Here is a 14,179-nt window from a genome sequence, read left to right as displayed (position 1 = left end):
AAAATGTTTTAAACTCTTAGCTGGCCTTCGGTACTCTTAGTTAGCCTTTCAGTACCTTCAGTTTAGTTTAGCTTTAACTTTAAATTGTGTGTTTTCTCATGATTTCATTTAATTATTCTAGCTCATATTTTAGATATTGTGTGTTTAGATTCTGTATTTTTGTGTTCACATGTTGTAAAGCACTTTGTATCACTTTGTTGCTGAAAAGTGCTGTATAAATAAATTTGACTTGTCTTTCACCACAATGGCTATAGCTGTAAGTTCTCAACAGAAGATGACTTTGTTTACAACTCTGGCATGACAGACAGCAGGTGATATGCATTCCTTCAGGAATACTAAGGGTAATCTGTGTGCAATCTGAAGACAATACACGGAGAATCATAGTTTTGTTTATTTCATTTGAAAAGCAGGTTTTGCATTTACGAATTTAAGAAAAAGTTGCTTAGTTTAAAACTCTGTTTTAGCAGCCATGACTGCAGTTCTTCAGTTCCAAAGTGGCTCTTTCACAGCACTATGGTGATCAGAACCTACACATGAAACTAACAGAAGCACAAAACTATCATCCTATTTACTGTCTATTCACACTTTAACAAAAAGTACCAAAAAAAGAACAAGGAAGAGAAATAATTTGTTTAATCCAAAATACATGTAAATCAGCTTCTATAAAACACAAATAGTTATCTTAATTTTTTTTACAGCGTCCACAGGAGTCCAGAAGACAAACTGTCCTCGAAGTGATACAATGGGTCCAGTTACGTGTGAGACCTCTGTCGTTTCCAGAACCTCTTGACCTCGCTGTGTCCTTCCGGTGTCACCACCATCACTCTGTGAGCCACATCCTGCCACACCAGACAGCCCAAACCCTGCACCAGAACCGTCTGGTTAAAGAGCAGCAGCAGCTCTGCACCGCGTGTTTCTACTCGGATCGTTCTGGTGAGCGATGGAAAAACGACTGAAGTAATGATCAAACTGACCTGAGCTCTGTCTCGCAGCACCTCGAAGTCCACCTGGGACAGGAACTGGTTGTAGAGCACTCCTAGGAGAGGAAAGGGCATCAGCAACACGCCTACATGAATCCCCACTCGCCCCGTTGCAGTGAGCGGAAATAAAGCAGCTTGGATGTCCGACAGGAGGAACGGCAGCACACATTAATAAAGATAAAAGAAGCCAACTCCAATAACTTCCATTGTCCAAAACCGAAGCCAAAATGGCTGTTTTCTGGGAGCTGCCATGTTGTATTTATGGAGCCAGAGGCTGTGTGCTAGAGATGGCTGTACCATCAGTACAAAATGCTTACAAAGATATGGTAAAATAGTACGGACAGGTTTGTTGGTACCCATAAAGAGTCTAATAATCTTTGCATTATAGCCACATCTCAAACAAAGTGTTTGACCTTAATTACTATCAAAAGGAGCCTTCAAGCTTTTTCAGCCTATTTCTAAAGGAGCAAAGAGCCACTGAGTGGTTTGGTCTGTAGTTTGTGTTCACCTCACTGAACATGAAGCAGAGAAAGCAAAGGTGAAAGCTGTCTGAGGAGCTCTCAGAGGAGGATTATCCACGTTAAATGGAAAGGCTAAAAGACCACCTCCAAGCCAACCTACTATAATGTGGAGGAAACGCAGCCTCAGGTTGGTCAGACAGGTAGTGCAGATGGTAGAAAAGTGCCCGAAAAAACATTCAAGCTGAACTCTGATTTCAAGGTACGTCACTTTATGATCGCACCATCCGTCGCATTTTGAATCATAATGAGCTCAATGGAAGATGGCCCAAAAGGGTTCTACACAAGCGCTAAGGTTTCTGGGACTGATGAAACTAAAAAAAGAAAAAAATGGAGCTTTTGGGTCAGTCAAATCAGGCTGCTTTTTAATTATTATTGTGGAAAGGTACCAATAAGTTTATCCTCGTTTCTATGTGGCAGCGGTTTGAACAGATGAGCTCTTTTACCAACAGAAGACTGGTTAAACGTCTTCAGGGACATTTTGTAAATAGGACAGTTGTGTCCTGCAATTACATGCAGCCAGCACGCTGACGTCTCTCCTAAAGTGTCTTGGTGTCAAACAAACATTGTCAAAATTTCAATACCTCCTCAGACAGTCCGGGTTGCCTCCCAGACTAAAATGGACTACAAAAATGGGATTTAAAAACAGAAAACGAAGCTGTTCTTTCACAGCGGTTGAGAAAACAGTATGACTTTCAAACCTCTGCAACAAATGCTGCACTGATGCACATATGGTCCATACAGAGAGGTTTTCTGCTCGCACACGTCAAAAATAAAGACGCTCACCCTCCGTGAACTGCAGCCGATCTCGCTCCAGCTCCCACAGTCTGATCTGATCCGTTATGGTTGGAGGCAGCACTGGGGTCTGAAACGTGAGCCGACGGGGAAGAGGAGTAAAGAAGCATAACCAGCCTTTCATGGGATTAAATCAAACTTGGTGTTAGAACAATGGGGGGGGGTTAGTGTACCTGTGTCAGCATTACAGAGTGAGCTCTGGTCCTCAGAAAGTGGATGATCTGAGTATGAAAGAATAACAAGGTTGAAAATAAATACATCTGAGGCATGTTCAGTTTCACTTATCCTACATTAAGTCATGATAGTGATCTGGGGATAATTGGTTCTCATCGTTACATGTTCCCAACTCGATCCTTATGTGTGTTGTTTTGTCCGCCATGACGGTCCTGGTGATCATCAGAATCTGAAGAGTTTTCATCTGATTCCGGAGATCCAGCTGTCGGCTCAGGTTCATACTGGTATGGTTGTATATCCATTACTCCCATGAAGTTTTCAGGCATTTCTTCATGTCCAAAAAAGGCTTCTTCCATTTCCATCAGTAAACAACCGGACAGTAGCGGCGTTTTTGGCCAGCACGTCATGAACCCAGGACAGCAGCTCCGCCCCACAAACCACCCACTTCAGAAATTAGTGACTAAAACTCTAAAAACAGTTTATTTATGTTTTAGATCAGAAAAAAATGGGTCCCTGGAATGTTGTGTGGATGTGTTTAACTAAATAACATTCATGAAATGTCAGTATTTTGAGATGGGATTTTAGTTTACAATTAAACTTCCCTGCATAAAAAGAGTGAGTGTGTGCAGCACCGCTGTATGTTTGTACCTGCTGTGCAGTGATTCCGTTAGCAATGGCTTGTTGAACCGACTCTCTTGTCAGCTGAGCCACCACTACATTGGGAAAGCGATAGAGCATTTCGCTGAAAAGAGCCACCAGAGCAATCTGAAGTTCTGAATCTGAAAGGGAAACAAACACAGAAGTAAGGAGGCAGAAGGATAGGCTTTACATCAAAAACATAAAAAAAATATGTAACAATTTAGAAGTGTGTTTTTTTTTTAATTTGAGTCAAATTAGGTGTTTATTATCACCTGGTGCTAAAGGGTTTGCGTGCATTTGTGAGTTCATTCATTCGTAGGGTTAGCAAAATATCAGACGCACATCTACAACTGATTAATATTTCAGTCAACCCCATTCAAAATGGCCGCTACAGCTAAGCAACCTTAGCAAACACAAGAAAGGCTTTAACTCATTTGGTTTTTACAGATACTGAGCTAAAATTTGGTGTGGTAGTAGCTGAGACATTCTCAACACATACTTTAAGCGATAACAGATCGCACAACATTTTTTTAAGATTTAATCAAAACGTTTCTAACTTTGTCCCAAATGATCTTAGTTTAAAATTCTGCCATGGAAGATGGGGTGATATGCCCCGGGATATAAGGAATGCTACGCTTTTAATTTCACAAGGAGCAGAAAATGGTGAAAAACGGATCTATTAGCACTGTCCTGCGACATAAATAATGTTGAGGCATACTTGTGTAGGCGTAGACACGATAATTGGTTTCCACAACAATGAAGCCCGCATCTCCAGCTCCCTGAGTGGAAGAAAGGTTGGAGGAGGAGGAGGAGTTGCTGGTGACTCCAGCAGCCAGCGTGATCGCCAGTCTGGTTGGGTAGTACCGCCGGGACTTCCTCTAAGGAGACATAATTATAGCAATATACTTCACGTAACTAAAGATATATCTGCTCAGGTCAGCTCCAAACAGGAACATTCTTGTTATGGTGTTACAGTGAAAACATGCATCACATAAATAAAACTTCTGTTAAAAAAGGCAATGTCATGAGAGTAATTCAAAGGAGTTTATTTTCTTTCTTTTTTTTTTTGATCCAAGCTTCATTAGTTAATTTGCTCTGCAGTGGACTGCTGACCTGTCGGGATGTCATCTACCGTTTATCCAACGACAGCTTGGATAAACTCCAGCTATCTGCGACACTGAACGGGATTATGGAGGTCCAGAAAATACAACCCCAAGATGGGATACAATAAAAGTTGGGATGTTGTGTAAAATAAAAAAAAAATAAAAAAAATTGAATGCAATTATTTTCTAATCTCATAAACCCATATTTTATCCACAATGGGACACGGTAAACATATCAATTGATGAAACAAAGATATTGGACCAATTTTAGGGAAAACAATGGGTAATTTTAAATTTAATAGCAACTAAACATCTCAGTAAAGTTGTTCCCCTCTGTGAAGCCTCTCCTCTTCTTTTAACATCTGAGGAGAGCAGCTGCTGGAGGTTTTAGAGGGAATGTTGTCCCATTCTGGTCTGACGGGGGATTCTAGCTGTTCAACAGCAACATTTTTTGTTTCTTGAATTAGTGAGAGGTCTGGCCTGCAGGCAGACCAGTTCAGCTCCTGGATTCTTCTACTATGAAGTCATCTTGTTGTGATGGATGCAGTCTATCATTTAACATTGTCTTCCTTTGTAAGGCCTTCGCCAAAGAAAACATCATCTGGATGGGAGCATTTGTTGTTTTAAAACTTGTAGAGGCACTAATGCACATCCATACCATCAGAGAGGCAGGTTTTTGAACTGTTTGAACAGTATGGATAGTCTCTCTCCTCTTTAGCACAGAGGACATGTTGTCTCCAGAATGTTTCCAAAATATTTTTTTTATTTTTCTGACCACAGAACAGTCCTCCTCTTCCCCTCAGTCCATTTTAAATGAGTTTTGCTCCAGAGAAGATGATGGTGTTCACATCTGACTTCTTCTCTGTCTGATAGAGCTTTAACCATCATCTGTGGATGGAACAGTGAACTGTGTTTACAGACAATGATCTGTGGAAGTGTTCCTGAGTCCATGAGGTAATGTCAAGAACAGAATCAGACCTGGTTTTAATGCAGTGGCCCCTGAGGGCCCCAAGGTCACAGACATCCATCACTGACCTTCAGCCTTAACCTTTGAGCTCAGAGATTTCTCCAGTAATATTTTGAGGATATTATAAACTGTAGATGATGGGATAGTCAGTCTTTCCAATTTTCCATTGTAGAACATTATTCTTCCTTTATTAGACAGTTTTTATCAGTCTTATAAACCTCTGCCCATCTTAACTTCTGAGAGATTCAGCATTTAAAATGCTCTCTTTAACTCCAGTCCTTTTTCTGATCTGTTGCCAAATAATCTAATTAGTAACAAAAAGCTCCTCCAGTTGTTTCCTATTGGTACCATTTATTTTCCAGCCTTTTGTTGCCCCTGTCTCAACGTGTCTGAGATGTGTTGCTGCCATCAAATTTAAAACTACAATTCCTAAAAATGGTACAATTTCTTGGTTTAAACATTCATTATATTCCATTGCGAATAAAACATTTCATTCTGTTTTTATTATATTTTACACAAGGTCCCAACATTAAGAAAACTGGCGTGGTAAGTGAGTTATTTTGAATTTAAATGTGTAAAGTGGCATTTTAATAGTCGTTTGCTGAGTAACTCAAAGTTGATTTAAGTTTTACAACTTTTAGTGGTCGCTGTTTGTCTTTTGGAAGAACCACGCTGTGTCCCAGGTAAAATCCAATCAAACGACAGCTACGAGCTTACAAAAGGTTAAGTCAGGGGTTCTCAAACTTTAGATTCAAAAGGTCCAAAACAACTAAGGAAATCCTTTTTATTACATTTGCCTACAACCAAAAGAAATGGGACTGTTTGCCTACATTTCTACATTCTGCTCGAACTAGACAGTAAAGGTTAATATGCACTATAGTTTAAAAGAAATTACTTAACTCTTTTCATGCTTCAACAAAATAAAGAGCCTTTGTTTTCACACAAGAACAACAAGAAACTGTAGCCCTAAAGACTCTGTTCACATCTGGTTCTTCATTAAGGCTTTAGCTCTTCGATTGCGCTCAGATAGCACTAAATACAGGTTAGAACAACCTCAAGCGTTTTTCCAATACGTGAAGGACAAATTAGATTGCACTGATTGAATTGATTGTGAGTAACACCTATTGCTCATTTGATGATAAAAACAAAACAAAAAAAAAATTAAAGTGATGCTGACATTGTGTTTTCCAGTGCCTCACCTTCCTCTGAAAGACCAGCCCGAACTCCCGCAGGTGCTGCAGGAAGGTGAGCAGTGACTCACTCATGCCCTCCACGGAGTAATCCTGAAGCACACAAGGCGGCACATTAACGATGAAATGGGCCGAGAGAGGGGGAGTGAGTGTGGCAGGCAGGCGGCACTTCTGCTTGGATTTCCCAGGTTTTAGCCGGGCTCCCTCAGTGACGAGAGCTAGAGCTTTCAGCCCGGATCGAGGCAGTCTCGAGGTGAAACAACTGTGGTTTTCTTTGGTTGCTTTGATATTTTCCCCGAGACAAAGTAAACCTAGCAGTCCCTGAAGGAATGCATATCACCCACAGCCTTTCATGCTAAAAGTCTTAGACTAAAACCGTGTTGTGACATGACAGAGTTATAGCCATTTTTGGTCAAAACTCAGAAACGGCATCATGCTCAATCTGACGTGATACTGCAAGATTTCTTCAACCTATTAGTGCTCAGAGTACTCCACACACACACAAAATTCTAGTTCAATATCTGTCAAACAGACTGAGTTGAAACGTTTTTTGTGTTTTCTAAGCTCAATTAGCTGTGGTTTCTTTGCTTTGCTTTCTTAGAGTTTCATTAAAATTCATCCACTGGTTCGTAGGAAATTTTGCTAACAGAAAGACGAAACCATTACTGCCCGCCTTCTGGCGACAGGAGGTAAAAATCAAACCGCAGAGCTATTCCAAGGCTTTGTGTTTCCTAGAGTGACGCCATGGCTGGGCCGCAGGGTCAGGTGGTAGTAGCTGAGAGTCATCCCCGAGCCACGGTTCGAGCGCCAGCAGATTGTCACTGATGCAGTTAACAGGTGCTTCGTCGTTTTGTTCGGTGTGACGGATGTTTTCGTTTCTAACATGTGGGAGGGTCTGACCTGGGTTTCCTTTCCACTTCCATTAAACCCACCAGTAAAAACCTGGGGAGGACTTGACAGTGATTTGCTGCCTGAACCGTGTGTCAAAATTGTTAATTCTGTTTTTTTTCTTTCCAGTTGGGAAATATTAACTGAGCTGTATAATTTCCAATATGGAGATGGAAATGGTTGTTCATGCTTCTACTTCCTGTAATTCTATTTTTAATTGCCTGGCTGAATCTTCCGCGGATCGTCTGCAGCTCGTCAGAAACGCAGCTGCTAAGCTTCTGACTGGTTCCCTCTAAGGGCTCCCGTGTTTCACCTTTGCTCATCTCTCTGCATTGGGTTCCTGTTCGACAAGCTCAAGGTCCCGGTCTGGACTTTTGAAGTTACAACCGTATGTCACCAGAGGAATGAAAGAAAATCAAACCGAAGGTCGACAGCATGGCACTCACTCTGCCCAGAGTAGAGAAACTGAGCTGGAACAAGAACGACAGGATCTCCACCAGGTCCATCCCTCTGGACTGCAACATACAGAGTACAAATACATGTCAGCAGATAGTCTCAACTTTTTTATATATATATATATACGGTTGTTCCAAAATCCCACAGGACACCAATCTGAGAACCACAGCAGAGATTAGGGTTAAGAGCCGATCGTTCACTATTTCTACGCCCTCCAAGCAGCAGGCTTCTCATACCTGAGCGGTTTTGAGGTACTGCAGGGTGAAGTACCACAGCTGAGAGGCCGTGTCCAGCAGGAGGAACTGGAAACCGGCTGACGTGATGTAAGGCGCCTCTCCGGCCTCGCTGAAAATCCGAGGAGATGACAGGAGAACAACACGAGGTTCACGTTCTGATTATACGAGCCGCTCAAATAAAACAGACAGGTTAGATCCTACACATTATCTCGTGAAAGTAAAGTGGAAAGAAGTCTTAATTAAGTTCCTCTGGGCAGATGTTTTATATCTGATTGTGTATAATAACCTCTTAGCTTTCATGAACACCAACCATGTCTTTCTCAGGATTATCATCATCAACAGTTAGAAAGATAGAAGTGATTTTGTGTCATAATTACAAAACAGTAATCCAGTAAAGGAGTTATACAGGCAGCATTTCTTTAAGACTAATAAAAATCAGAGAGGGACAGGAGGGTTCTGGACCAGAATCAGAAAAATGGACCTACAAATTCTGTTACAGGAGGATTTTTTTTTTAAACAGGTGAAAAGTGTTAATTATTGGAACAATAATGTGAATTATTCGTCTTTATGCTGTGGCAAGTGAATCTGATGAAAAGTGATCTAATTCAAACCAAAAAAAAATGATGTGTGAATGAGAGTGAATTCAATCTCTTGACGTCAGACATGAAATATAGAATAAATTTATTGACCTCTAAAATACAGATAAAGTCATTAATAACAAGAGCAATAATCCCATATTATCAGTAATTAATCAAAAAAACAATAGGCCTGTAAAAGAAATGGATTTGTGTCTCAGTAAAACTTCAATAATTGTCAGATTGAGTCTGAACACCACCGGTGCAGTTACCTATAGAAGCCAAGAAGAACCTGCGATCACGACACAGTGAAGTAAATCTAATATCAGGCTGATTAGAAACCAGCTCGTATCAGACCGTTTGCTTCAGGTGTTGTTACCATGGTGACAGAGTCACTCACTTCTTTTTAATCGAACGAAATAAAACAAACCCAACTGACAGAATCCTTTGCCTTCGCTCAGATTTCAGAGAGCTCTAAGTGGATGGCTACCTCCTCATGAGGCCCGCCTGGACCAACAGCTGAGCCAGGTCCTGGCTGACGGCGCACGGCGAGCCCACCATGAACTGCAGGATCACCTCCCATCGCTCCAGGGCGTAGCGGTCAAGGCTGTCGATGTCCCGCGCGTGCCGATCGGGACCCAGCGTGCTCCCTTCGTCCGCCCACGCCGTGCCCCTGTTTGCCAACACACCGTAAAGATCACTGGGCTTAAAGGGATAGTTCAGCCATTTTGAAGAGGGCTTCGGTGTAGAGGTTACCTGCTGTAGATAGCGTCTGGAACAAACTGAGTTCGGAGAATTAGGGGTTTGATCCCGGCAGGTATGATGAGCTGATGGCTAATGTGAACGCAGCTAAGACCAAAGTGTTTACCTGTCGTCTTAAAGAGGACGTTTGTGCTTACTTTTAACCTTATTCTGTTTTTATAAACACTTTACACTAAAATAAAGGCCTAGCATTCCAGAGACTTCAACTAAAATCGTTTTGTAAACCTCAAAAATGAAATCATGAATGATCTCATGTTGGTTTATGAGATCTCAGAAGATCTGTTAACACTCGTAATATGTTTTAAAGACCACTCCCAACTACTACCACATCTTATTGTACCTCAGTATCCGTAAAACTGACAGAGTTACACCTTATTTTGTGTTGGCTAAGGCTGATTAGCTGTGACGGCTGTCTTAAATGGTAATCAGTTGGAGACAAACAGTTAATGATTCCTTTCTGAGAGTTTCGTTAAAATCCGTCGACTGGTTCACGAGGTATTTCGCTAACGCTAGAGACAAACGGACAAAAACGTGATCGCCCCTCACCTTCAGTGGGGAAAACAACACTGGAAGCAGCAGCAAAATGTAGCACTTCTGAGGCATCCAGGGCTCATGAGTTGAAGAAATTTCATATTTCTTTCAAAATAGGATTTACATGAATCGCTGTGATATTTTGAAGATTGAAGGCGTTTTAAGATGACAGTGATCCGCATTAGATGAGCCAATCCATCACTAGAATCTGAACAAAGCCACTTCCAAAGTGGATTACTGTCATCTTAAACCAGCTCTAATTTCAAACTTTTACAGCTTTTTGTACTAAAAGGTTATTTTGTCATAAACGTCCTGTTGGATGTGACCTGGAGTTGCCGCTGCTGCCATTTAGGCACGTAAATAAATCACAGAATTCACGTAAATAACTGTACTGAGAATCTGAGGGAAACGTAAAGGTTTGTGAAACAGCAGCTGCGTTCAGATGAGCCATCAGCTCATCGGTCCCGTCAGAATTCAACCCAAAAGTCATCTACAACAGGTAAGATATTATTTACAACATTTAACGCAGAGACCCACTTCCAGTTGTCCGAACTGTTGCTTTTATTCAGCCCAGCAGATAGCAGGGCTATTTGGGTCCTACAAACATTTGAACAAGTCCTTAGTTTTCACACAAACGCTGAATCTGATCCAGAAAATATCAAACTGAAGTCAGTAAATAAATAAATCACAACACGGTTAATTGTGATGAAGAGCTGCTACTTCTGTTTGAGGGTAACAAAAAATTAAAAGGAACATTTTACAATAAATATAAGCTATAAGTGTGTAGACTACTCCTGTTCTGGGTCATTGGGACCCGGTGACACACACACACTAAAGGTCTATTTAAACTATTTCAAATCAGCAGTTAAAGTAACATGTAAGTCTTTGAATTGGGGCTGGTTTACTCAGATAAAAGCCGTATCTTCTTCCGTAAGGAGCAAAGGGACGTACCCTCCCAGCAGAGCTGTTCTCAGGTTGTCTTTGAACACCGGGTTTAGGGTGTACCCCTGCAGGCCGCCTTGCAGCTGCTGACTGTGCCAAAGACGGAGCCCCGTCAGCACGGAGACGCACTCGTCGTGATCCCTGAAGAGAAAAAAAAAAAAAAAAAAAAAAAAAAAAGCCACACAAGATGGGAAGATACGACGAGCTGATACACGAGCTAATCGCCTATTTTTGTAAATAACTGAACTTTTGTTTTTAAAAACACTGTCATGTATTTATAGTGATTGTTTGCGGGGTGATCTTTGAATTGGGTTTTGTGGAAAGTTAAAATTAAAAGTCAATCCGTACCGTTAGCTCATTTGTGCCGGCACAAAAAATAAATAATTCTAAATTATTATAAAAATTTTGATCTATACAGAGTAACATATTTATTTATATTAATTAAAATATTACTTGCAAAGAAATAACATATTTTGGATGATAATTCCCTTTAATGAGTAATCATTGTTATAATTTAGTTAGAATGTTATCAAACAGTAGAAAATTGTGTATTGGACGTTTTTTTTTCCTGAAAAAAAAAAATCAAAATTAACTTTTGCTATTCATTTTGAATAGATTGGGGAAGGAAAACACTCCAGGCCTTATATAACTGCTATTTTGTAAAATGTTGTACTTGATGATCTACTGATGATCTTACTGCAAAACCAAGATTTTATTTTTTTTAAGACAGGCAGTCTTGATTTTTCATTGTTTTGTTGAAGCCAAAATATGGATACATGTGATCTTATCATGGAGCATGAAAGCTACTGGGTATAGGCCTGAGGGCCAAAAGTGTGGTTTTTGTACTGACACCTAAATATGCTTGTATTTTTTTTGTACTTTTTGCTGCTCCTTTCTTTAATGTAGGAAAATCTGAATCATTGTCATGTGAACAAATGAGTCAACACTGGATCTTTAGGTAAGTTACATCAGCTCCGCGGGGCCACGGTGCGCTACGAAAACTTGGCTCAAGTTGTGTAAACAAAGGAAGCGCTATGGACAACGTTGGCCCTGTGTTGTTGCCGTTTTTTAAACTTATGGGGATTCTGAGAGGCGCAGTGGAAGAAATGCTCTGAATGCCGCGATTGTTGCACGGAGTAGGACGGCTGTTATCTGCCGGAGATTTCAGGCTTTACAGCGCCTTCAGCTGGGGGACAGATGGCAGAAACGTTGCAGGGTAAGCTAATGCTGTTGTTTATATTCCTACCATCGCTCTTTATGTTTGCATCTGGTCACACCAATGAGTGAACAGGAGCTAAGCTTGCACCGCCCACCCGGCTGGCCCTACTCCGAAGCAGGGACCAAAAAAGCAGGGCCGGCCTCAAAAAAATGCCGGTGGAAACGCGCGCAAAGCAAGCGGAGTAGAGTGGAGCCGGGACCTTTAGAGCTAGTGTAAAAGGGGCTTTAGAGTACGACAACAGCGTCCTATCACTACAACAAAAACAACACTGTAGCAGTGAGGGAGGTGTAGTCATGACTCACGGCTCACCTCTGGCTGTCCTTTCTCACCCACAGAGCCACAGCAGCCTGGGGCAGAGGCTGGTCCAGGAACAGCATCCGCATCACATAGTTCTTGGCCAACGAGGGGAGTTCTCTGGAGGGGATGAAACACAGTATGAAATTAAAGTGAAGTGAGATTTATTTATATAGCACTTTTCAGCAACAAGGCGATCCAAAGTGCTTAGCACTCCTCGAAGGAATGCATATCACCCGCCACCTTCCATGCCAAAGTCTTACACAGAGATCATCTGATGCTGAGAAATGACTGAGCTGTAGCCATTTTGTTCAAACCTCGAGTTACGTGAGATGTCACTCTCAGAGTATGTGTTGTGAATGACTCTCAGCTACTACTACACCAAGTTGTGGCTCAACATTTATAAAACTGACTCAATTATAGCCGTTCTTGTGTTGGCTAAGGCTGATTAGCTGTGTCGGCCATCTTGAATGAGGTGGACTCCAAAAGTTAATCAGCTGTTGATGTACATTAAGTAATTACTGTCTGCGAGTTTCATTAAAAAGCATCCAATGGTGCACGAGATATTTTGCTAACAGACAGCCAAACGAAAACATGACCGTGTTTGTTGGGGGTAACAACCTGAAGACAGCCAGACATGTTGCCGGGTGGTTGTAGAGCCGGTCCAGCACGTCGGGGCTCAGCTCTCTCAGGTACTCATGCAGGTTTTTACACTGCAGTTGGACCCGCAGCTTCATCATCTGCAACGGGAACAACAACATGAACCGCCTCCACCCGAACAGAACCGGGCCGAAGACACGTCCCGAGCATTAAACGCCGGTAACAGGAATAAACCTCCGCAGCGAGACGGGAATATTTACCAGAAAAGCGAACAGACCGAGCCTATTCAGAATAGAACAAACGCATCGTTGTTCCACAGAGCGCTCTCGTCCTGAATGCAGCCATGTTGGGGATCACGTGACCTGAACGCGGCTCCCGTATTGGTCCATTAGTTTTTTAAATAACTTTATTCAGACAGCCAAAGGTTACAAACAGACAAAACACACACACACACACACACATATATATATATATATATATATATATATATATATATATATATATATATGTTGTTTGTCTGTTTGTAATATATCATATCGCCCGCCTGAGTTTTAAACTAAGGTCATCTTTTGTGGATAGATAACTGGTAGCTATTTTAGCTCGAAAATAAAGGCACAAAAGCGAGATCTCGCGAGATCTGTTAGCCCTCAAAGTGTGTGTTGGGGATGACTCTCCGCTACTACTACGTCAGATCTTAGCTTAATATGTGTACAACTCATTAAGTTACGGGTATTTTTGTGTTGGATAAGGTTGATTAGCTGTGGTGGCCATCTTAAATTAAATTGACCCGTGTTCAACCACAGAATGAGAGATTCCATTTTGATTTTTCCAATTCTTGAGTACAAAGTCCTACTAAAACAACCTCACTCTGGGTTTTCTGCAACTAAGAAGACATTTGTGTTTGTATCTCAAAAATATTTACTTAGTGGCAAAATTTTCTGCCATAAATCAAATCTTCATGGGTTTTATTGAATCCTACAAAGTTCCACCTGCTTCCTGCTTTCATTCCTGCAAATGGCTACTATCCCGGGGGGAGCCACCCAAGATTGTCCAGAAGACGCCATGCCCCTTGTTATAGAGTTGGCTCCTAACATCATTGTTGACTCTGGTGTTAACAGAAACCCAGAGAATATGGAGAAACTGCACCGTGCCAAAAGGCAGGTACAGTACATCAAACATACTCAGGGGTGTCGACGCTGACAATTTCACAAGTTTACTGAATAATTTGAATATGAGAACTGGATCTGTCCAGTTTCTGAAAAACTGGATGTTCATTTAAGGGATTTTATGAGGTTGGACACCCCTTAAGA

At 41.4% G+C, this 14,179-nt stretch overlaps 1 protein-coding gene across 1 annotated transcript; it reads right to left on the bottom strand.

Moving 5' to 3' along the window:
- Window positions 1–370: 370 nt before the first annotated feature.
- gtf2h4 (general transcription factor IIH, polypeptide 4) lies at window positions 371–13,261 on the bottom strand. The gene is made up of 14 exons (XM_017430662.3): window positions 13,130–13,261; window positions 12,891–13,009; window positions 12,285–12,389; window positions 10,766–10,897; window positions 9,012–9,194; window positions 7,947–8,055; window positions 7,701–7,769; window positions 6,376–6,459; window positions 3,825–3,984; window positions 3,116–3,246; window positions 2,467–2,514; window positions 2,285–2,363; window positions 975–1,036; window positions 371–863 (listed from the first exon to the last, which is right to left on the bottom strand). Exons 2-14 carry the CDS (start codon window positions 13,007–13,009, stop codon window positions 753–755), a joined length of 1,392 nt encoding a protein of 463 aa, XP_017286151.1. The 5' UTR covers window positions 13,130–13,261; the 3' UTR covers window positions 371–752.
- Window positions 13,262–14,179: the final 918 nt, after the last annotated feature.

Source organism: Kryptolebias marmoratus, linkage group LG5 (assembly GCF_001649575.2).
Source record: "Kryptolebias marmoratus isolate JLee-2015 linkage group LG5, ASM164957v2, whole genome shotgun sequence".
Classification (NCBI taxonomy): domain Eukaryota; kingdom Metazoa; phylum Chordata; class Actinopteri; order Cyprinodontiformes; family Rivulidae; genus Kryptolebias; species Kryptolebias marmoratus.
The sequence above is the reverse complement of the archived record's forward strand: the minus strand, read 5'-3'. Positions and strand labels throughout refer to the sequence as shown.